Source organism: Phascolarctos cinereus, unplaced genomic scaffold, assembly GCF_003287225.1.
Source record: "Phascolarctos cinereus isolate Bilbo 61053 unplaced genomic scaffold, phaCin_HiC Scaffold_5;HRSCAF=322, whole genome shotgun sequence".
Taxonomy (NCBI): domain Eukaryota; kingdom Metazoa; phylum Chordata; class Mammalia; order Diprotodontia; family Phascolarctidae; genus Phascolarctos; species Phascolarctos cinereus.
The window spans coordinates 381562504-381586592 of NW_027555958.1; the positions used below are offsets into that span (position 1 = coordinate 381562504).

The 24089-nt window shown below is 45.4% G+C and overlaps 1 protein-coding gene across 6 annotated transcripts in view; it reads right to left on the reverse strand.

Annotated features, from left to right (window-relative positions):
- NAV1 (neuron navigator 1) overlaps positions 1 to 24089 on the reverse strand; it is a 352950-nt gene that overhangs the window by 7816 nt on the left and 321045 nt on the right. For 3 of the 6 annotated variants that reach the window (XM_021003009.2, XM_078156431.1, XM_078156432.1), the window contains 19 exons: positions 22486 to 22656; positions 21339 to 21391; positions 20278 to 20301; positions 20087 to 20164; positions 16454 to 16537; positions 16060 to 16171; positions 14692 to 14813; positions 9937 to 10133; positions 8740 to 8905; positions 8465 to 8633; positions 7845 to 7942; positions 7418 to 7513; positions 7003 to 7162; positions 6433 to 6668; positions 5130 to 5284; positions 4902 to 4973; positions 2419 to 2615; positions 1799 to 1917; positions 282 to 479 (listed from right to left, as the gene is read on the reverse strand). In XM_021003009.2, the coding sequence (XP_020858668.1) occupies positions 282 to 479; positions 1799 to 1917; positions 2419 to 2615; positions 4902 to 4973; positions 5130 to 5284; positions 6433 to 6668; positions 7003 to 7162; positions 7418 to 7513; positions 7845 to 7942; positions 8465 to 8633; positions 8740 to 8905; positions 9937 to 10133; positions 14692 to 14813; positions 16060 to 16171; positions 16454 to 16537; positions 20087 to 20164; positions 20278 to 20301; positions 21339 to 21391; positions 22486 to 22656 (2507 nt within the window). The remainder of the gene's footprint in view (positions 1 to 281; positions 480 to 1798; positions 1918 to 2418; positions 2616 to 4901; positions 4974 to 5129; positions 5285 to 6432; positions 6669 to 7002; positions 7163 to 7417; positions 7514 to 7844; positions 7943 to 8464; positions 8634 to 8739; positions 8906 to 9936; positions 10134 to 14691; positions 14814 to 16059; positions 16172 to 16453; positions 16538 to 20086; positions 20165 to 20277; positions 20302 to 21338; positions 21392 to 22485; positions 22657 to 24089) is intronic. The other 3 variants (XM_078156429.1, XM_078156428.1, XM_078156430.1) reach the window with 3 other exon arrangements.

Genomic DNA, 24089 nt, shown 5'->3' on the forward strand with positions numbered 1-24089 from the left:
AACACCCATGGTGGCAGCGGGCTCATGGCTTATAAACCCATTGGAAGAGGGGTGTTCCTGAGGGTGGTAGTCAACTCTGATTGCATTTCAATTCAACATGCATTATTAAGTGCCTAAGTAAATGCCAAGCTTTGTCAGAGGCTTTAAAAACGCCATCTTTCCAAGAAAGATTCAAAGCTTGCCTTCCCTCTGGCCCAGGGTTCTGACATTTTCATTCTGCCATCATCGTATACATGGGCGCCTGCTCCTCTCATTCTCCCATCCGTGTGTCCTTTACTCACCAGAGGGTCTGAGTCTAGAGAGCTAGGGGTACTGTCCTTGACAGTTCTCTCCTCGGGGGGTGAGGCTGTGCTGTGAGGGCCCACACTAGGCGGAGGCAGGTGATACAGCTTTGACTGATCCTGTTGGGCTGAGGGCCAAGGTAAGGTGTCTCGGACCCACTCTACTGGGTCTTCCCAAGCTGCTTTCTGTCCATGGACCTGGAGGGAAAGAGGTGAGACCATCAAAACTACTGTTCACACAGACTGGTGGCTTCAAAGTCTCTTGCCGATTCCCATGGGGAACTTGAACTCTTTCGGAATCTGAGCCCTGAGACCTTCCCCCCAGCCACTTCCTTCTCCATAGGCTCTTTTTCCTTCTGCCCAAGTTTGAGAAGTAAAAAAGAAGCAATGTGCTTTCTAAAGAAATAAATAACCAAGTAAGCAAGTAAGTTAATGTATAAAAATGATGGTGATGGTGATGGTGATGTCCACATCACCAAGCTGCCACATCATGGAGAGACAACTACCTCAAAAATAAATTACGTTAATGCATCAGACTTACCAATAATGTGTACTATTGATAGATTTCTAGAAAGGCTGGCTGTTAGAGCTGGAAAGGACTTTAGAGAACTTAAATTCAATCCCTTCATTTTACAGAGGATGACACTGCAGCTTAGAAACAGGTTTGTCTTGCTAACTGGCTCACCCAGTGTCACAGTTATCCAATAACAAACGCCTAGCTTTCGGTTAGACCTTAACTTTTCTCCCCCAAATGCTTCCACATATGTCATTTTATCTTGGAAACAATTCAGTGAGGGAGATAGGACAGGAAATATTATTATTTCCATTTCACAGATGAAGAAATTGGCCCAGAGAGGCTAAGAGACTTGACGACTGTCTCATGGCAAATTAATGGCTAAACCTGGACTGAAACCCAGATCTACTGAGTCTTTCAGGTCACTTGACTTCTAACCCACGGTTTTCCTCCCTCCCTTCCTTCCTTCCTTCCTTCCTTCCTTCCTTCCTTCCTTCCTTCCTTCTTTCCTTCCTTCCTTTCATGAGGCAATTGGGATTAAATGACTTGCCCAGGGTCACACAGCTAATAAGTGTCAAATGTCTGGTCTGAGGCCACATTTGAACTCAGGTCCTCCTGACTCCAGGCCCAGTGCTCTATCTACTGTGCCACTTAGCTGCCCCTGACCCACTGTTTTTCAAAAAAATTATTTCACTCCTAGATCATGTCGATTGGGTGACCTTGGTAAGCACTTGCTTAAACTTTCTATCTCTGCCTCAACACCTAGTACAAAGCTCTCTGGTAGATGACAAATATTTAACTTGAATTAAATTGAACTGTCAGGCAAAAGCAGCAGGGGGAGCAGTTCAGCCACCCAGCTTCATAATTCCCCTTCATCTATGATTTCGCATGGGACTCAAGTCTCATGCTCTAACATTACAGGAATTTGCACATCGATCCAATTGGAGAGGTCTAATCTTGTAGTAGGAGTGGAAACAGCGGGTAAGAGTGGGAGGGGTCTCACCTTGATCCCATCTTTGGCCCCTTCCTGAAGGTAAGGAATTATGGAGTTATTCCATAGGTCAATGAACCAAGTGCGGAAGTCCTCAATGCCAATTGGACAGGACAAGAAAAAGCATGGGCCTAAGGAAAGAGGAGTTAGATTGCGGTAAAGGTGGCCAAGGGCCCTGTTTGCTGTACCCTTTTATTCACTGACTCCTCTCTGTCAGGTCTAGGAGAGCTTGGTCTCCAAAGGATTAAGGAAAACAGACTCAGAGTAGGAGTGAGTAAAGGGAATTATCTACTAGATGTCATGATTATCAATGTTCTGCATTTCTGAAGTTAGTAGATTTTAACAAACCTTAAAATACCTTAGGTTCTCATGCCTCCTTCTCCCCTCCTTCCCCCCCATTCTATAGATGGGAAAACTGAGGGACAGGTACTCATTGAGATGATAGAAATGACTTGATCATGGCCAGATGTTTAGACACTTAATGAACACCTGGTTAAATATCTGACTGGTCTTTAACCTGGCCACTAGGCCTTGATGATCTGCTTAAATGCTGGAACCTCTCTTATAGAAGGAAGGTAAAAAAAAAAGAGAGCTGCCTTACCAACCCCAAGAGGGCATATGATTCCCAGTACCTATGAGGAAGTCTGAAGTGCTGTGCTTCTCTAGGAAAGTATGGAGATGATACCACAGCTTGGGCACCCAGTCCAGCACTCGAAGAAGCTCTTCCTTGTTGGCATTGATATCACTGTCTGACTCTACCAGCTTCCTCCTCAGGTAACGCACCAGGAAGCCATTGGCTGGCTCCACGTTGTTTGAAAATGTCAGCATCCTACCACCGGGAAAGGGGAGAAATAATTAGAATGGCACTGGAGGGCCATGGCTAGGACCCATCCATTCATTTTCTCCCCATGATCACTACGCATTAAAGCCTACTTGGTTTCTTCTCAGATACTAATGGGAGAGTTCAGACTCAGAGCTGGGGCCATGGACAGCTTGGGCTGTTATCTCATCTAGCCATCTAACAGCCCATCCAAAGAGGGCATCTTTTCATCTGTCCTGTTGATGCCCTCCTTCTGTCCACCTAGTATACTGACCAGAGATGATGCGCTACCCCCCCCCCAAATATTCAGCTTGGCAGGTAGCTCTGGGGCTGATCTCTCCTGACAATAAGCAAGCCAGTGAAAGCTCACCTTAATCCACCTTATCTATGTTACACATTTCAACCAGCCTTCCTATAGGACACCAAGGTCTATTCAGCAGGGAGCATCTAGCATATGTGTACCCCCTCCCCCTTCCACCTCTTGCTCTGGGGACATCAATATCATCACAAAAAAGGTGGTGATTGTCATATTGTCATAACAATCTTGAGTGTCCTATGGATCTACTTACAATCTCTCAAACTACCTAGGACTCCCTTTGCTAGCCACCACTCTCCTAGATGTGTTGTTTCCCTCTGTTAAAATGTGAGCACCTTGAGGGAGGTGTCTGTATCACTTTTGTATTTTCATCTCTTGCAACTAATACAGTGCCTGGCATAGAAGATGTGCTTAGTAAAGGTTTGTGATATATGGCATTCATTTACAATTGATCCTCTATCATCACTTTACAGCAGCAATTCTAAAAGCTTTCTCGATTCCCCAGTTCTAACTCCACCCCACCCCATTCTCCTTCAGAAGATGTCCTTACATCCTTGACTAAGATTTAGTTCTTCCGACATGAACTCATCTCTGAATCTGAAAAACCCCTCTATGCTTTCACCTCTCTCCAGTCTCAGAGAATAAGGTGATCCTCGTCCAGGACAAGACTAGACTTTCTATCTTTCATCCAGTTTCCTTCCCATTGCCTTCATGAATCTTGGATCAATGGTCTCCCATGGACCTTCAATCTCTTCTTCTCCACTGGCTCCTTCTCAGATGCCTACAAATATGCTCAGGTCTCTCTAGCCTAAAAATAATTTTTCTTGATTCTGCTAACCCCTTAAACTGTCATGCTATATTTCTTCTTTTCGACTTCTATGGAAAGAGCTGTCTCTATACTTGCTCTTTCTGTCTTCTCACCTCTCTGCCCGGAACACACTCCTTCCACATCTTGCCTGTTGAAATGCTTTTCTTCCTTCCAGACCTAACTGAGTGCCAGCCTATTTCATGAAGTCTTTCCCTCATTTTCCCAGCTAAAATGGGCTCTTTCCACAGTTTTCCTTTGTGTACCTTGTCTGGCTCTCTTTCTAATCAAAGTCTGCCTTGTGTCATACTTATTCATGTATGTCTTATCTTCTCTCCATCCTTTATAATGTACTTGAGGGTAAGGACCATGCTGTTTTTCATTTTTGTATCCTAAGCTTAGCGTAGTACCTTTCATCAATAGTAGGCTTTTAAAGTTTGTGGAAATGAATTCATTCCAGTAAAATAATTCTCTTTCGGTGTTAATATCCTGTTCTCAGACCAGAACTTATTGAACGAATCCAAATGATATGGCTAACCCTCTAACCCAGGGACTGGCAAAGTAGAAGCCATGGGCCAAATAAATCCAACCTGCCTTTTGGACAGTCTGTGAGTTAAGAATGGCTTTTATGTTTTTAAATAATGTTTTACTGTATTTAAAAATGTAAAAACCATTCTTAGCTTGGGCTGTAAAAAAAACAGGTGATGGATTCGATTTGGCCCTCAGACCGTAATTTGCTGACCCCTGCTCTAATCCATGAATTCTCTTACTGAAGGGGTTTACTTCTTTTTCACTGAGCTCCTTGACACTATTGAAGTGGGTATATTCCTTCATTGCATTTTTCCAACACCAAGAGTTCTGCTAGCTTCTTTTCTTTCTTTTTTTTCCTTTTTGCGAGGCAATTGGGGTTAAGTGACTTGCCCAGAGTCACACAGCTAGTAAGTATCATGTATCTGAGGCCAGATTTGAACTCAAGTCTTCCTGACTTGAGGAACTGTGCCACCTAGCTGCCTTGCTAGCTTTTTTTCTTTTGCTGCCTCAGCCTCTTTGGCTATAACTCCTAGAGTACAAGTTCTTTGTGGTGGGTAGTAGGCAAAGGGAGACAGAGGGAGGAAAATTAGGAGGTGGAAAAGGGCATTGAACATCTGCCCAGGCCCAGGAGTGGGATCCTTACCTGAAGCTCAAGTGCAGACCATGGTTAGGGGTCATCTTCACAGGCTGATTGGTGGTACCTATGATATAGGGGCTATAGAGAAAAGGGGAATGGGAGGGGAGACAGACAAATAAACATAAATTTGTTTCAGATGTTGCTCCTTGCCATACCAATACTACAGAGAGAAAGCTGATGGACATGGAAACCTAGCTTCCCATAAGCACATGTTTGCTTCTGGCCTTGGCTCACCATTTGTGATATTTGCAAGTAAGAGCTCCATTGACTAGTTCACTGAGGGATCCCGCCTCACTCAAATCATCCAGTAGAATCACCAGGGGCACATCCCCGATGCCTGTCTCCCGGTCAATCTGGTTCGCTAGGTTGGAGAGGTATAATTGCAGATCCTGGGGGGAAAGGGAGGGAGTGGGTGAGGTCCCATAAAAGAAAGATAACCTCAGGACTAATCCAGAACCAAATATTTCATAGCCAAAGAACTTCAATCACATCCTATGATCAGAACCATTTTCACCCGGCCACTTTTTGGGGGTTGATACTGGGTAGAACTGGGGTCCTTTTTCATGATCTAAGACTCAGGGCTTTTTAAACTTTTTCCTCTCATGACTCTTTCAGTGCTTCTTAAACTGGGAGTCAGGACCCTGTATGGGGTCACAACCCATAGTTTAAGAAGAGCTGATTAGTCACCCCTAGTCCTAAGGACCCTGGGAAGGCCATGTTAGTTGAGGGTTTCTTTGGTGTCTCTGGATCAGTTTGATGAGTCTGGCGAGTTCCTAAGCAGAAACAGATTTTCTGTCCTCCTAAGCAATGACTTCCAAGTCCCCTAGGGGTGCCAGCATTAATACAATTTCCTGGGGTCCTATGGATGATGGATTTCAAGGATTGGTATAGGCCTTATAGGACCAGTACTGATGGGAACTGCCTATCCCAGCTAGAGATCAAATAAGATAAATTCAAAGTGCTTTGCAAAACTATAAAATGCCCTATAAATGTTAGCTATTATCATAGAAAGCTAGGTTTGAACCAAATCCAAGGGGCTCAGGGAGAGCTTGACTGTCTACATTCAGCTGTCTGTGTTGCTTCAAAGAAAGCCTGAGGACAGGGATGATGCTAAGGAGGACAGAAAAGGGGGAGAAGAGGAGAGGGGTTGGGGAATTGTGGCAGAGTATAGGGTTAAGAGAGAATCAAATGGAAAGGATGGCAAGAGAGAAGAGATCAGGCATAGGGTAGAGGAAGGAGAAATCTCTTGATAGGAAATTAAAGTGAGGAAGAAGAGGCATGAAAGGAAGGATGAGAAGGGAGAGGAATGTAGATCATAGTCCAGCCCCTTCATTTTGCAGATATGGAAACTGAGGCCCAGGAGAGGAGATAAAGAATAAGATAGAGATGCGGAGAGTAGAAAGAAGGCATAAAGAAAGATTAGAGAAGGGAAGGGAGAAGTGTTTAGGGGATGAGAATTTAGGCCAAAGGGACCAGTTTGGCCAACTGAGCCAGCACTCATAGGGTGTCCTGGTGGGGGGTGGTGGTGGTCAGGTACCTTGCAAGACTGCTGGTGCATGTTGAAGGTGCTAACGATGCCTTCTGTGACCTCTCGGCCTGAGCGTTCCACCAGATACTCAGCCAACCGGTTGGTCAGGTAGGTCTTGCCTGTGCCACTGGGGCCCGAGAGAATGAGACGTCGGTGCTTGAGAAGGAGGCTTATGTAGTGTTGCATCATGGGCTTGGGTATCAGTGTCTCAAATACCAGGCTGTCAACACACTTCTCCTTTAGACCTATACCCACCACCCCAGGAAACAGAAGCCATGGTTAGAACCCTAAGGATTGAAGTGGACCAGAAGGGCCTCTATAGCCTTTGTCCAGGAAGTCTCTTGAGAAGCTTAAAGTCATTTCCCCTCAAGGCTTCATGGAAAGCTCCACAAATCCCAGGTAAGAAGCCCAGAGTAGCATCAGATTCTGGTAAACACCCCTCACTGTATGTTGACAGAAGTAGATTTAGGACTCATGTTTAGAGATCACCCAAGAAGGTGATCAGAGGGGAGGTACTAATGTTTTTGTTAAGCCTCTACTCCCTTTCCCTGTTTCTTATCTCTTGGGGAAAGGACTGACCTTTGAGCAAGACAGCAATGCTATTGACACCCCGACGGCATGGTGGCAGCTCTGGGGGTTCAGCATCTAGCACTCGCTTCACGTGGCTGATGCTGTAGCCATAGACTGAGTCGGTACTCAGGCCCAGTGTAGAAGCTGGATCCATCTTAGTAATGTAGTCCTATGAAAAGGGCAGAAGAGAAAGGTGGATGCAGCAAAAGATAAAGAAGAGGGGGAATAGGAAGAGATAGAGGAAAGGATAGAGACAATATTAAGGAGGATTGAGGTGGAAGTTACCGTCCCCATTCAAGTGCTAACATCTCTCCTGCTTATTCTTGGTAAAACATCTAAGCTCTCAGGTAACCCACAGATACCACAGTTCAAGACCCCCTGAGTGAATGATCTACCCAGTGGGAAGAGGCTACTGGTTTCTTACCTTGAACACTTGGCAAACAGCCTCATCCAGCATCTTCCAGTCAATTTTACCACTGACTTTGCTTGAGCCCAAGAAGAACTCCTGCTGTTTCAAGTCCTGAAAGCCCAAAGTAGAGGCCAGTGAATATTCTCTCTGGAGCCCTGAGGAAGCTAGGCAAGAAGAGTCCTCAACAATAGGGGAAAGCTCTAGTTTAGGAACCCTCTAAGAGTCTTAATTCAGCAAGCATTTATAAAGCTCCTACTATGTGCCAAGGGTGCAGAGGATACAAAAACCAGAAATGAAACAGTTCCTGACCTTAATGAGCTCACATTCTACTAAAGGGAAGGCAGATTCCAAGGTTTTGTTTTGGGGTTTTTTGGACATAACTGAGTATTGTTCTGGTTTCCCAATGCCACTGTGCCCCACCCCCATCCCTTCAATTTCTTACCCCTTTGATGATGTGCTGAGGTGGCATTCGGACTACTACTCGAAGGGTTACTTCTTCCTTTGAGCTACAGGTGCTGATGCCATCCATGGGAGACAGGTCTGTGGAGGTTGATGCGAAAGGCTGAATAAAAGTCCGGGAATACACTAACTGCCCTAGGTCTTCCACAGCTATTTCAACTAATCCCCTCATTTTTTGTAGTTACCCCAAAGATAAAACTGAGGCACAGAATAGGCAAGTAACCTGGGCTGATCAACTTTCTAGTGTGTCTAAATATCCCTAAATGCAGTAAATAGAGTTCTGGACTTGGAGTCAAGAAAGCCTGAATTTTAATCCTTACCAGCTCTGTAAACCTTTGCAAATCATTTAACTTTTCTCAGCCTCAGTTTCTTCATCTGTAAGATGGGGATAAAAATAGCACCTACCTATTGTGAGGCTCAAATAAGGTAATATAAATAATTTTTTTTTTTGTGAACCTTAAAGCACTAAAACTTTAGCAATCCCCAGGAAAGAAGAAAATGGATTCAAGTGGGACTCAGGTTGCCCTTGCAGGACAGAGTAGGGACAGATGATGTGGGCCTCCCTCTCCCCACCCTTAAATGCCCTCATCTTGCAGCAGGTACCTGTGTCTGTGAGGCTAGGACTGAAGGAGTGGGCCAGGGCGAGACCCAGGGAACGACGTGGGGATGAGGCAGCAGATGAACCGGGGGCCTGCCCCGGGGTTGAACCAGTTGAAGGACCTGGAGCCACCTTCAGCCGATCATTCTCTGCCTTTAGAAGGTCCACCTCCAGCTGGGGAGAAAGCAGGCAATTAAGGAGTCGGCTTAGGGACTTCTGGGGCTCAGCAGAACCCAGACCCTCCTCCCTCTTCCCACCAGCTGTCTGGCCCTGTGCTAACCTGCATGTTATGCATGGTCTCCCGGAGCTGATCCAGTTGGTGGGCAGAGTTGAGAGCTTCCAATCGGATGTCCGTGAGCTTCATCTCCTTCTCCCACAGCTCTGAACGCAGCTCTGATACCTCTTTCTTTTCTGGTTCCTCCTCTTCCTCGTTGGCATGGAACATTCTATTTGGGTGGGGAATAGCATTGTAATGGACAAGCAAGAGACAGACAAGGCTGCCTTCAGTGATACCAAGATTTCAGGGTGTTTCTAGGGGGACTAAGATATAGACATGTGTCCCTAGTACCTTCAGATTCATAAGGCATCATTGGGTTTTCTATCAAGGATGAAGGCAATCCCTACATTACCTCCATGCTAGGACAGTTAAAGAGGAATGATTTTTGGCAATTTCCTAGTATTGCATTCCCGAAGACCTACAGAGGAGCATCAGTCAAAACAATCAACCAACGAACATTTAATCAAGTACCTGCTTTGTATCAGATACTGGAGACACAAAGGCAAAAATGAAACAATTTCTGCCTTCAAAGGAGACAATATGTATCTATACAAGTGCATACACGCACACACACTGGACTTATGATTTCAGTGGATAACAACTCTGGACCTGGAGTCAGGAAGACCTGAGTTCAAATCCAGTATTAGACATTTATTAGCCATGTAACTTCGGACAAATTGCTTAACCTCTGTTTGGTAATACCACTTACCTCCCAGGGTTGTTATGCGGATACAGTGAGGTAATACTGGATACAGTGAGATAATATTTGTAAAACCTTTAGCACGATATGCCTGGCACATAGTAGGTGCTATATTAGTGTGAATAATAATAATTATTATTATTGTTGAGTTTCCTGCGAAACAGAGATTTTAAGTGACCTGCCTAGGGTCAAACAGCTAATGTAGGATTTGAATTCAGATTTTCTTAATTTAGAGGCTAGTAGTCTATCCGTTATGCTACAAGGCCTCCCTACACAAGAGATGTACAAAATAAATACAAAGTGTTTTTTGGGGGGGCAAAAGGAAATCACTAGCAGTTGGGGAGGGGAGATCAGACAAAGCTTCACATAGAAGATGGCAAGCTGAGCCTTGAAGGGCACTAGGGATTCAGACATACTGTGGTGAGAAAGAAATGCCTTCCAGGTATGGGACCCTGGCTCAGGCAGGTAAGGTCACAGTTGGGGTTGAGGGGGAGGCTTACTCAGTGACATCAATGCCCACAGAGGAGGAGTTAGAGGACTTGATGGACGGTGAGGCTGTCTCAGTGGAGCCGTGCTGCAGTTTGGGTGAAGATGGGGCTGAGGAATCAGGTGTGGCAATCTCCTCGATGTCAGAGTAAGAAGAGGCTGACTTGGGACCCTTCTTGATGCTAAAGGCTTTGTTGAAGGAGCTACGCAGCTGCAAGAGAACAGAACCAAGAGTGGAGCAAAGTAGAGGGTTGTGTATCAGGACCTCGCCTTAGAGAGGCAGGGACAAGCCCTGGACCCAGCTAAGGCTGGTTTGGAAACCCTGAAACAGAGAGGTGAAGGTAGAGACACTTTGCCTGATGGTTGGATATCAGTCAGGGGGGATTAAGTCTTTTCCTTCTAAGACCCCTCTTTGCATCAGAGGGTAAGAGTAGAAGAGTTCTTTAGGAACTGGGGCTGAGAGAGAAGATAGAATCTTCTGGTCTTTTTCTTTGTGGGGAACTTGGCTTGGGTTTGGGCCTTCCCTCTCACGTCCAGGGAAACAATCTCAGAGGGTAGTCTTGTAGGTACTGATTCTCCAAGGCACAGAAGGCAGTTATGGCACAGTCACAGTGAGGTCCACGGACTCTGGCTGGTACCTCTCTGCAGTGTGGGTGCCTCAAATCTATTTCTCCCAGCAGAACACTTACTAACATCTAGACTGGGAGCTCTTAATTTTTTTTTTTTGTCATGACACCTTTGGCAGTCTGGGGAAGTTTGTTCTTAGAATACTGTTTTTAAATGCATAAAGTAAAATACATAGAATTACAAAGGAAACCAATTATTTTGAGACACAGTTATCAAAATGTTAAAAAAAAAAACCAAGTTCATGAGCCCCAAGTTAAGAACCTCTGGTCTAGAGTCTGGCATTATTTGGGCTTCAGGATTCAATCTCTGACTGGGCTCACCTGCCTAATACCCAGCAACCAGGACTGACTGTAAACATAGGCCACCCCAGGTTCCTTAGGAACTGCCAGGAGGAGCGATCTCAAGTGTGTCTCAATGCCTCTTGAGACCCACCTGGTCACGGCCCGAACCAACCAGCCAGGCTTCAGTGCTCTCCAATGAATCACCTCTCAACTGCCTTCCCTTTTCCCTCCTTGGGGAAGGCTTTATTGAAATGGAACTTAAAGATGTGAGCTAAAGACGCAAACCAGGGAACTGTTCTACGTTGCAGGCTCTGATCATGCAGCATGCACACCCATATGAATGCACACACACACACCCAGGGACACAGACTTGGGATGGTGGCAAGAGGCAGTAGGGATGGTGCCAAATATTGCAAGAGATAGAGGTGAACCAGGGCTTCAGGGTGGCAGGGGAAAGGAAGGGGAAAATATTGGGGTTTTATAGATATTGGAGGCTTCCATTTCCAGGTGGTTGGGGGAAGGGAATCTCTCTTGGGACATAGGAAGAGCTGGCCGGTGAAAGCTTCCAGATGGTGGGTAGCTGGTGACCAGATTCTTACTAAGTGGGATATAATCAAGCAGTTGGAGGCAGGGCATGGTCCAGTAATAGTGGGGACAGGTATATGTATGTGTCTATCAAAGTAGGTAATGAGGGATGATGAGTGTATACACATGTGGGAATAAGGAGTGTGTGTATTTCTGTTTGTGTATATCTGAATTGTGTGTGTGTGTGTGTGTGTGTGTATGTGTGTGTCTGTGTGTTAGAAAGGGGCCTGAAGGTTGACTTCATCTATCCCCCTCATTTAATAGATAAAGAAGCTCAGGCCCAGTGGGGATTACAAGTCAAGAGAGAACTGGGACTAGGAATCTGGGCCATCTGATTGGTATCATTTCCATTCCATTACCACAGCATTGGTTGCTGCAGGTGTGCACATGCAAGATGTGGGGCCTCGTGTCTGTAGTTGCCCAGTAAGTAGTAATTCTGATTCCCTAGGATTCTAAGGAAGTCCCATGAGGAACGCACTGAACCAGCATCAACATCATCATTGCTAAAGTCATGACCGCTCTGCTCTGCTGGGAGCCCACTAACCTTGAGATTTGGCTTCCCTGGTCATCCCAAGATCCCTTCTGGGTATTTCCAAAGGCAAGCAAATAGATTACCAAACAAAAGGCTGGTACCAATGTCCTAAGATCAGTATTTGCACATTGTAGGAATTTAATAAATACTGTTGAATGGCGACTGAATCAAACTTATTCAGCTCTTCTGCTAGCAAGGCAAGGTGCTAATGAGAATGTGGGTAGGTACCCATCAGCTTATACCTAAATATTCTAATGGTTGCCTAACTGATCTCCTCCTTTTCCAGTCTTCCCTTTCCAATCCCTTCAATCTTTCCAATGAGACTAGGTTGGTTTTAAAACACTACTTTGATCATGTCATCCTTATGTTCAAAAATGTTTATTGCCTGTAGGACCTGGTACAAACTTCTGGTCCCTTTAAGGCATTCTATAATTGTGTCCCATTTTACTTATTCAATGTTATCTCCCCTTAGTTCCCAACACCAGGTTCATACTCCTTGTCACACCTCAGCTCTTCTTGCCTGGAACATCCTCATCCCATCTCTAAACCAATATGAATTCTAATCATTCTTTGTGGTCCAACTCCAGAGACTTCCCCAACTGCCTTAGCCCATATTACATGACTCCATTTGTCATGGCATTTATAATTTCTACCACTTACTTTGACACTTAATTATCTGCTTTCTAGTATCTGTTATTGGCTTCGTAGTACATTTATAGGACTTGTCTTTCCAGCAAGACTATAAGCTCATTGAGGGAAGGGGCCCTGTCCTTCTTTTGTATCCTTCACAGCACTTAGTACCATGCAGAGTCCATGCCAAATACTTAATAAGTGTCTGTTTAACTGAACTGATAGAATGCAGTTGACCAGGACCTTAGGGATGCTATGATGCCTACCATGGGAAAGAATGTCCTTGGCTATGAACCTCATACCACCAACTCTTGTAACACTGCCTGCCTACCCAAGACTAGATCTGGATCAACATGATCAATATGAATCTGGAATAATTTGAGGGATCCTCAGATACCTGTTTTATACCAGGGACCTTGAATCTGCCCTAGACTGATCACTCCAATTCCCAAGATGGCTATAGATCTTCCCTGGAATCTCAGGAATCCTCAGATGGAGAATATTCACTCCTTATCTTTCTTTTGTCTTATTTTAGAATAATATCCTTTAGGCAAGGCCAGAACTAGACTGGCTTCTAAAGCCTGGGACTGAAGTAACTTTTATTGAGTAAGCATTTCCACTCTGGGCTTCTAGTTAGTTTCATGTGATTGGTTTATAGGAACTGGGTAACCCCATGGAAGACCGTTCTCTGAAGTGATAGAGCTTAATTTGGCTACAGGCCCCCTTATAAAGGTGTGTGTGTGTGTGTGTGTGTGTGTGTGTGTGTGTGTGTGTGAGAGAGAGAGAGAGAGAGAGAGAGAGAGAGACAGAGAGAGAGAGAGAGAGACAGAGAGAGAGAGAGAGAGAGAGAGAGAGAGAGAGAGAGAGAGAGAGAGAGCCAGAGACAGAGACTTGGGGGAGAATTTTAATGAGAGGGGGCAGAATGAATGATTCAGGGTAGTGTGTAACTTTCTTTCCCATTAGTTCTCCAATCAGACCACCTCCTCAGTGCTCATTTGGAGTAGCTATGGATGGACCATGCAGCAAGGTGAGTTAAGAATAATGGCATGAATGTGATGATTAGTTTAATCAGTGGGCATCTGGTACAGGGTGAATGAGTTGCCCTGGAAATAGGGAAGTCATGGCAAAGGGAAAGGTGGAAGTGGGGAGGGGTGGAGTCTTACCTCATAGACCTGGAAAAAAATAGGGGTTTGAGGTCAGCATTTGAGAGGGAAAAAAAAGCAACACTTAATCACTCATTTCATCCAGCTAGGGCTTCCTCTGAGCTGCAAGGTATAGGGGTTGTTGGGGTTGGGGAGTTATTTTTTTTTTTAAGGCAATTGGGGTTAAGTGACTTGCCCAGGGTCACATAGCTAGTAAGTGTTAAGCATTTGGTCTGAGACTGGATTTGAACTCAGGTCCTTCTGACTTCAGGGCCAGTGCTCTATTCACTGTGCCACCTAGCTGCCCCAAGGATCTAAGCCCTAGACCAGGCTTACTGAGGGGTTGAGAGGAATGTGATATTTCCATTGGTGGTGGTAGGGTCCCCTGTTTGCCACAAAGCACTACAAGGAGCCAAGATTGTTCCAGAAGCTACCTGGGGAGTTTGAGAAAGACTTTCCAGAGGCTAATCAGAGAAATAAATGCAGATCTGAAAATCTGACAATCAGAAAAAATAAATGCAGTGGTGTTCTTTAGGCTAAAAGTTCTAGAAAATCTTCCTCAGAGGTGGCCTGGAACAGAGAGGGAACCACCCATAAAAACTCCCTTCTCCAAAGCATTCTAGAAAGGATCCTTCAGAGGCAAGCTAGAGAGGTCTACAGAGAGTGAGCAATTGTCCCCTTCCTCTATAGACCCCTCTCCTCTCCATAATTCTGATGGGAATGGGGGTTGATCTATATCTCCTCAGCCTTCCTCCAGTTGGAATGGACCCTTGGGCCTAGTCAGGCTAGGAGAGTCCCATAGGGACATGGTAGGTGATCAGAGCACAGATAGTTTAGGGAAAAGAAGTTAGTAGACCTTGCACTTAGCTGGTAACACATCTGGGCAAGAATGGGTGGATGGGACAAGTACTAATCCCCCAGGGAAGTTTGAACAGGTCCTACATAGTCCCCTTCTTCCTCACCCTCACTTACCCAACTCTTTTTTTTCTTCTTCTTAGCATCAGCATCCTTGCTGCTACCTATGCTGGAGTGGCTGGTGATACTGTTGAGGCTGGAGATACTGTCTGAAGAGTTCTGTCTCTTGATCCGAAGCTCTACAAGTCCAGGGAGGATGTGAAGAAGACAAGGAAGACTTAAAAATAACCTTAAAATAAGTCCACCTTCAGAAGGACCCAACCAGTCCTATGGTCATATCTCAGAGAAAAAAAGACAGTGTTTAGCCATCCTTTCACTCTCTAATGATCAGAGATGCAGCTTCGGACTTTCCATTTGACTTTTTAAGTCATGGGGAAAATAAATAAGAGCATGAGTTTTGAAGCCCCTGATACTCTTAAGTGTCTTCATACATCCTTACAGCATGTGGTGAAAGTTTCAAAAGAGAATTCAACTGAAGTTACCTTTAATTATAAGACAAAAATAATATGTTTGTCAAACAAACTTTCCAGGAACATTGCCCTGGGTATTATAATCTTTGAGAAGAGTGATGGAGAAAAAGGTGGCAAAAATTTTTTTTTGAAAAAATGAAAAAAAATCCTTGAGGACAGGACATGGATCTCTGGGAAAACACCCAGTCTAGGGCAGAGTCTCATCCAAAATAATTTGATGATGACAATGACAACCTCGCATAACACACATGAAATGAAGAATAATATATTTGTTCATATATTATCTTCTCAATTACACTGTAAGCTCCTTGAGGGCAGGGACTGTTTTGCCTCTTTTTATATTTCCATCACTTAGCACTATGTGCTTGGCACATGGTAGGTACTTAATAAAACGTTTACCGATTGACTGAATAAGTCATCCTGTGATGTTGGCAGATCATTTAGTGTCTCTGGGCTTTAGTTTGCTTACAGGTAAAAATTGCGGCATTACTATTCACCCATCACACAGGGTTGTGAGGTTTAAGTAATATAACATATGTGAAATCCCTTTATATTAAGTTAGAAAGCACTGTACAAAGACATCATTTTTATAGCCCTCTGATGGATGTTTCAGTTCTTGAACTGCAGGGGGCGCAGTGGGGATGGGTGGATGGAGGAGAGCTTTAACTCAAGTTAAAGTTAGCAGGGAGATGCTAACCCACAAATTCTCTCTCTCTATTCTCTTACTCAAAATGGCAGACCCTCTTACACTTCTACCACCGAACAGTAAATAGCAGATTATAAAACTCAGTTTACCTTTCACTTACTGGTTACTACACCAGATTGGAGAGTGACTGGGAGGAAGGTAGGGATAGCTGCCCTTGGCAGTTTTTGGTGGGACCTGGCAGCTGGTTAAAGCATGGATGTATCTTTCCCCTCTCTTTGTACCCTCTCTATCTGTTTCCTAGGACCTCACCCTTGGGTGTGACGTCTGTGCCATTAAGAGCTCCTTGGATGACAGCCTGAGCTTCAGAATTCTTTTTCTTCAGGAAATCTATGGTCTCTCGCAAATCCAGCAGCTCTGTGTCCTAGGGAAAAACCAACATGGTGCCATTATTTAGAGGTCTGGAGAATCCTATCTGGTTTGTTGAGGTGAGAAGTGGGCAGTCGTGGTATGTGCCTCAGGGGGTTGGGTGAGAATCTAGCAAAGTTCCCAGAGAGATAGTAGCATCCTTAATAGAAAGCTCTAGCACCCTAGGGAGATACAAAAAGGGTCAGCCTTTACAGACTGGTCTTAATCCCTCCTTGCCCTGTTCCACCATCCACCCAGGCCTTTCAAACTAGCTCCTTCCTTTTCTTAGCTTTCTTACCTTCTCCTCTGCTGTCTCAGCTAGGTGCCGAAGACGGGATGTCATGTTCACCAGGCTCTGTTCAAAGGCGGCCACCAGGTTAGCCTAAAACAAATGCAAAGACATGCTTCTAAATGACCCAAGATTTGGGAGTAGAGGTGGAACAGGGGGGAATGCCATAAAACCAGTTCTGGAACTCTTCAATATTGACAAACGCCTTTAAAAATCATCCCTGCCAAATACATTTTCCAAATGTATTTGTAGACCCTCTAAAATATGCTCTAGGGAAGGGATTCTTAATCTTTTTTATTAATTAATTTATTTTTAGTTTTCAACAATCACTTCTATAAGCTTTTGAGTTTTAAATTTTCTGCCCCTCCCTCCCCAAGACAGCATGAAATCTGATATAGGCTCCACATTTACATTCCTATTAAACATATTTTCACATTAGTCATGTTGTAAAGAAGAACTGGAACCAATAGGAGGAACCACAAGAAAGAGGAAACAAAACAAAACAGAAAAAAATAGAGCAAATAGTATGCTTCGATCTGCATTCCAACTCCATAGTTCTTTCTCTGGATGTAGATAGCATTTTCCATCATTAGACTTTTGGAGGTGTCTTAGATCCTTGCATTGCTGAGAAGACCTAAGTCTATCAAAGTTAGTCATCGCACAACGTGGCTGTTACTGTGTACGACATTCTGGTTTTGCTAAAGGGATTCTTAATCTTTTTTGTTTACAAGGACCCTTTTGTCAGTCTAGTGAAGCCTATGGAACCATTCTCAGAATATTTTTAAATGCATGAAATTAAATACATAAGATTTGCAAAGGAAACCAAAGGTTAGTGAAAATGATGTAATGTTTTTCTTTACCAAGTTTATGGACCCCCCTGAAATCTATCTATGGATCCCAGGTTTAGACCCCCAGCTTTCCAGGAGTTTGCTGGAATAGTATATATACTCCACTTTTGCTCATGCTTATTTGGTTCTTGCTTACCCTCCAATTCTTGGGTCCTTAACTATACTCTCCACTTCAGGAAATAAGAGTTAAGGTCTTCTGTACAGGGTTTGGGAGAGATTTAATCTGATCTAAGGGCCATTACATAGTTTGACCACTAGGTGTCAGGTGTACTGGCTTGGGGAAGGATTCAGATGAGCCAAGTGACTGGGTAAGGCTGATCCCCACATGGTCTGGCCATAAGCCTGTGCCCTGGATGGCTGGCTGGCAGATGGATGCGTGGAAGCGGGTGGGGACATGACACTGAGGGACAGGAGAGGGGAGAAATTAGGGCAGGAGAAGAAATGAAGAATGTAGGATGGCAGACCGAGCTGGGGACTTTAGGCAAGTAACAGTGAATGCCTAACTAGTGGGGCTCTTCTAGAGGGAAATCCTCAGGATGAGATGCTATGTCAGGGGACTTATAGGCAATGCCCCACACCCTCAATCTAGCCTTTGCCCATTCTTCTGCCCCCCAGCACCCACGCCCTCTCATCTGTGCCTAAATACAGACAGACCTTACTGTCTCCAATCAGGTTCCTTTCCCATTATCATTATAAATTTGCCACCAGGACTAGGATTCCCAAGTGGAGAGATGTCTTCTGTGGCTCTGAGTTGTCTGTTTTCTCCCACTGCCTAGAAAACTGCCATCATCTTGACCTCATCATCTGCTGTTTCTCTTTTCTTTTTTTTAATGCATTCTCTGACTCTCCTCTGTAAACAGACCACCTGTCTGCTTCCTCAGAGGATTTCCTGCCCATTACATTCTGCCTCCTTCATCATCCCAGTCTCTTTTGGGGTAAAGGACCTCTCTCCATCTCAGCTGGGCTTCTCTCCCAACTGCTTTTCTGTCTCTTTGGCTTATAGGATCTTCCTACCCCCATAACCAAAGTTGCAAAATGACCTCAGAGTTGAGCAGTCATGCTGAATGGACTGCATTGGCATTTGAGAGGGGTGTAGCAGTTTGGATTCCCTCTCTATTTCTAGGATGTGCTCAAAGCTCCAGCAATCTAGGAGTTGTGTGGAAAATGACAAAGCCAGGGTGAGAGCCAGAGGAAGTAGCGGGAGTAATACCGGGAAATCTGACCAAGGTCCTCAAGTCATTTCTGCAGCTAGGGAGAGAGCCCCATACTTCTACAAGATCTTCCTCTCAGATGTAGAACATGCCACTTTGGGGTGTTAGGGTTTGTTCTCTAAGTCAAAGGGAACTTCCTGTTCTAAGAAAATTATTTTCCAAATTCCTTTTCTTGGCCTTGTCCCAGCCCTGACAACATGATGGTTTGCAGATTGCAGTGTAAATTAATCAGAAATAATAATGTTCATTGCCTCCCTGGCACCTGCCTCTCTCTCTCTCTCTCTCTCTCTCTCTCTCTCTCTCTCTCTCTCTCTCTCTCTCTCTCCTCCTGGACAAGAATTCCCCAGGGTCTCTGGGACATGACCCAGGTCCCAACTCTGGTGAGTAAGACTTGGTGGGGAATGGGATTGAAGAGATGGACCTTGGGCAGCTATGTTTCAATTCTAATGGTTCCTCAGGGTTGGGAAAGAGTGCTTGAGATGAACTTTCAACGTAGCTGGTGTCACTCTTTAAAAAAATGCCTCCTGAATTGGGTTTGGGGAAAAGAGTATGGTCAGTATGGTGTGGTTCCCTTGGATTTTACTGGGGACATGGACATGCTTAGTTTTGAGTGTGGGAGCTGTTGTACTTGGTTCAAGGATGGCTCCTCAGGTCCAGCAGCTGGGTCCCCCAGAGGGGAAGGAGAAACCGGAGCCACTGTGGAAATTGCAGACACGGTTACTTTTGTTTGAACACTTGGATGGTTCTTGCAGATAGGCTCAGCTGTTGTTTACAGTTTTGGGAGAAAATAGCTGTCCCACCCTCCCCATTCACAGTAGGGCTGTTATGTTTTGTGTTTACTCTTTTGGAGGAGGGGCAGGGCAGAGACACTCCCACAGCCTTGTTGGGGTGACTTCTTCCCATTAAACAGAAAAGAAAACCAAGACCTGTACAAAGGAAATGACTCATCCTAAACCTTATCAGTGAGGGCAGGTAGACAGCCGAAACCAGGAATTCTGGCTCCCCAGCCTAAAGCTCAGATCATTCTGGTTAGCTGTTTGTGGAGACTAACAGGAAACGGCAATTCTACGTGAAGGAATTGGGTTTCTGTGTGGTGATATGTGGTCAGCAAAGAGAATAGTGATGACCCAGATCTGGGCTGCCTCCTCGTGTCAGGGTGAAAACATCATATGCCCTAGGGCAGTGGGAGTGACCCACTTCAAGGGCCTTATAAACTTCTTCAGGGCCATGATAGCCCAAAGTAAATGGCACGACTACCTCAATCTTGACACAGCCTCTATGATAAATATCACTTTTTTTTCTTTTGGGATTTCAAAGCTGTTTGCAAGCATGATTTTATCCAACCTCATAATACATATACTGGGTAAGGCAAGGTGGGGGGAGACACAAGGATGCATCTTCCCATTTTATAGATGGGAAGACTGAGGCTTAATGAGGTCGAGGGACTAGCCCTCGTAGTCAGATTAGAGCTTTGAAGAGAGCCCAGGTCACTGACACTGTACCACGTCCTCTCCTTCCCAGCTAAGGATAACATATGGTAAACTTTGTTTGCCTCTCTTCTTCCCCCCAAACAAAACACTTACATTGGCAGACAGCTGAGATGTCAGTGTGGCCACTTTTTCCTGTGATGATTCCAGCTCCCTTCGAAGTTTCCGGATTTGCTATAAGAAAAGTTGGCAAATAGAAACCATGGGTAGGGGGGAAAGCAAAAGGCCTGGTAGGGAAGAGGGGTGTTGTAGTGTTAAGAAGCAGAGAGAGTGGCTTTGGGCCCTACCTCAGATTGCATCCTCTCCTCAGCCTGAAGAAGGGAGCACAGAAGTGGAGAGAGGGAGAGAAAGAAAGGAAGCAGTTACAATGGAGGCGAGCAGGGTCATCAGCGGCAGGGTAGATTTGAAGCGTGACAGAAATGGGGAGCAACTGGAACTCCATTTAACGCCCCTGCCTTTCCCAAAGAACCCCACTCTACACCCCCCAACTAGACTGAAATCAGGGCTGATTTCCCTAGAGGCCACACTGAACTTATTTCATTATTTTATAGAAGGGCTGAGAAAATGGCACCAGCTCACTTGGAGGAAGGAGTGGAGTGCGAAGAAGGCTAGACTCAGAATCTACATTCTGATCGCCTCCCCATTGCTTACTACACTTGTAGATGCTTAAACCTTCCAGGGCCTCAGTTTCCTCAATTGTAATTCAAGGAGGTTGAACTAGATCATCACCAAAGCCACTTTGTATCATTAAAACTTTGTGCAATGCCTGGCACAATGGTAGCCTTTAATAAATGCTTTTTTGTTGATGACTTATGATCTGGGATTCTTTTTCTTCTTTCCTCTAAGTCCTAAGCACAGGCTGCTTGTCCCTCTCCCATCTATCCATCTCAGCTTGTTGGTCTCTAGGGAGGAGGGAAAAAGATAGTAGGGAAGAACTCAGAATCTTGGAAATCCTGAATTCCCTGTGTTCAGTACACAGCCAACAGGCCATGAATGTTGTTGGCTATTAGAATCTAGGAGTTCTGGAAGGCCACTCCACCTCATTCTTTTCTCCTTATCACAATACAGCTAGACCCCTAAGGGATTCTCTCTCTTTTACAGAAAAGAAAACTCAGACACCAAGGGTGCCTAGGGTGGCAGAAACAAGGATCCAGGAATTTTGGTCCATGATGGATTGCTATGAAGTCTTAGCCTTCTTCCCCATCCAGAAACCCACGTGGCAAAATACATGAAGAGAAAGCAATTCTTCCCTCCTCCTAAGTCACCCCTAAATGAGGGGCTTCTGGGAAGAGATAGAATAGAATAAGGCAAGGTTGGGAGATGTGGGAGGACAACTCAATGCTCTTACTGAAGAGTAGGTGGAGGAGGCGCTGGAAGCCAACGACAGCACAGAGCCATGAACTGAAAGAGAGAAACAGAATACAAAGAATTAACAGAAGCTTCCAGGAAAAGGCGCTTGGACTCTGGACGGCATCAAGAGTCAACAGAGAGGGAACAGGGCAGGGGATACACAACTGGCATCATAACTGTTCAAAAGCTGGTCCCTGATCTCAGCTGAGAAGACGAGGTCCTGTGAAGAGACAACCTCTCTTTCCAAAATCCACCTTGTGAGGGTGTTAACTCCTTGTTCAGCCTGGTCCCAGGGGCACTTGGCGTAAGGGAGAGAGGGAGAGGAGGATTTCACGGGAAGGTATGAGTCTTCCCTATCTGAAAAGCTGTGGAGCTGGAGAGGAGGGTGAGTTTCTTATCAGAGCTGGTCAGAGGCAATCCTGTAGTCTGGCCTGTCCCCTGTCCCCCACTTCTAGGGCCTTCCATAGAATCCTGGGGATTAGCCAAATGAAAGAATCTTGTGAAGAACATTCACTCTGATCCACACAGGGGAAAGCAAAAGAACTATAGGAAATCTCTAAGGAACGTTTCTTGGAATGGGAATCCTGGAAATGAATAATAATGGGAGAGCCAAGCCCCCGAGAATTTTTTGACCTTTCAGGCTCCAACCGTCACAAATAAGACCATACACCCTTCTCTAAATCGAAGCCTAGAAACATGAGTGTGAGAGGGACAAGCCGGTGCCTTGTTCTAGCTGAGGTAAGTTCCTACCATGTTACTCTATAATTGGTGTATATTCTGGGAGATCATTGGGAAAGATCCCTTGTTGCTTGGTCCCACTTAACTCTTCCATGCTTAATTTCCCTCCCCCTTCCCCAGTGGCTGATGCTGGGTCCCAATGTCCCAGGGCTTAGAAATGATGTCCTGAGGTCTCTGGGGCCACCAGGGCTTTTTGAGGGGAGAAAACTAAATGGCCCCAACTTGATGTTTTTGGGATTGTGTATTTGGTGGTGGTGGTGGTGGTGGTGGTGGTGGTGGTGGTGGAGGAAGAGGAAGAGGAGGAGGAGGAGAAGGTAGTGGGGGTGGAGGTGGTGGTGGAAGTGGTGGGTGAGAGGAATCCCCAGCTGAGCTGGAATGAGCGTGAACCGCGATGCATGAAGTCTCACCGTCGTCCGTGGGGTCTCGGAAGGATCCTGACCGAATCATCCCCTTGGGTCTCTCGGCCAGGGACAGGGTGCTTCCCATTTGGGAGGTGCTGTATAGCTCGAAGGCCGCCTCGTGGGTGGGGATGCTGTTGGAGCGGGTGATTCTTGGCGTGGTGGCTGCAGTGGGACTCACTGGAAGGATAGAGGGAAGGGAGGGGGAGGGCAGGGAGAAGAGGCAGGGTCGTGAGCGCTCCAGTCCCTTGGGGGAAGGAGCAGCAGGTGTGTGGGAGACATCTGGCAAGAAGGGAGGGACTGGGGCAAGGGGAGGGAGGGGGAAATTGGGCCAGTGGGAATGTGCGTGCAATTGGGAATTTGGGGTGGTGAGGCTGGGGTCTCAATGGAATAAGACTGCAATCTGGAGAGAGGGAGCAAAGATGGTTGCTGATTCTAAGGACCCCTACCCTGGATGCTTTCACTCTTTTAGAGAAAGCCAGGCCAGGGAATCTGGCAGCCATCATGGTAGTACCTCCTAGCAACATGGATGAATCCAGGAAAATGGGAATGATGTCATTACTCTGATACCTGACAGTTTAGGAGGATCTAGGACCCCACCATCAAAAGTACAAAGACCAAGAGAGGGATTTGAATTATAGGGAAGACTGGAGAAGGTGGGTGGAGCTATGGGATGTAGGGGTTTAGTATTTTCTAAGGGATCAAAGTCTCTTCCTCAAATTGTGGTCATAGTGGAGTTGTGTTCCTCTACTACTGGGGGCAGTATTAGGGTAGCAAGAAATATGACTCTCCCTACCCAGAGTTCCCCTGGCTTAGAGGCAGATGATGAGATTGGGTCAGAGACGTATTGGTCAAAGCCTCCTTCATATTTGGTGTACGCTCAGGTTCGGGCCTAGAGTCAGGATGATCAGGGAAATCCATTCCTCTATCTTCAACTCCTCATTCTCTCTCAGCCACTCAGCTGCCCAGTCTTATCAATTCCATATCCACAACATCTCTCACATCTTCCCCTTCTCCTCACTCTAATTCAGGCCCTAATCACATCTCCCCTAGACCACTGCAATAGCTTCCTAAGTGTATTTTTTGCCTTAAGCCTCTCCCTTCTCCAATCCAACTTCCACATAGCTGCCAAAAGTGATTTTCCTAAAGCACAAATCTGACCAACTCTTCAACTCAATAGACTCCAATTACCTCTAGGCCAAATACAAACTTCTTTATTTGGCATTTAAAACTCTTCCCAACCTGGTTGTAATCTATCTTTTCAACTTTATTATTATACCAATCCCTTTCACACATGCTGTAGTCCAACCAGACTGGCCTTCCTACTGTTCCTCACACATCACACTACCTAACATCTCTGTGCCTTGGCAAAGGCTGCTTCCCATGCTTGGAATGCCCTCACTCCTCCCCTCTACCTTCCAGAATCCCTAGTTTTCTTCAAAAACTCAGCTCAAGTGCCATCTTCTCCATGAGGCCTTTCCTGATGCCTTGGCTTGCACCTTGTCCTCCCCTCCCCCATTATCTTGGATTTATTATATACATACACATCCATTTCTCCCCAGTGGAATCTTCTAGAGAAGAGGGACTACTTCATTGTTGTCTTTGTATTTGGG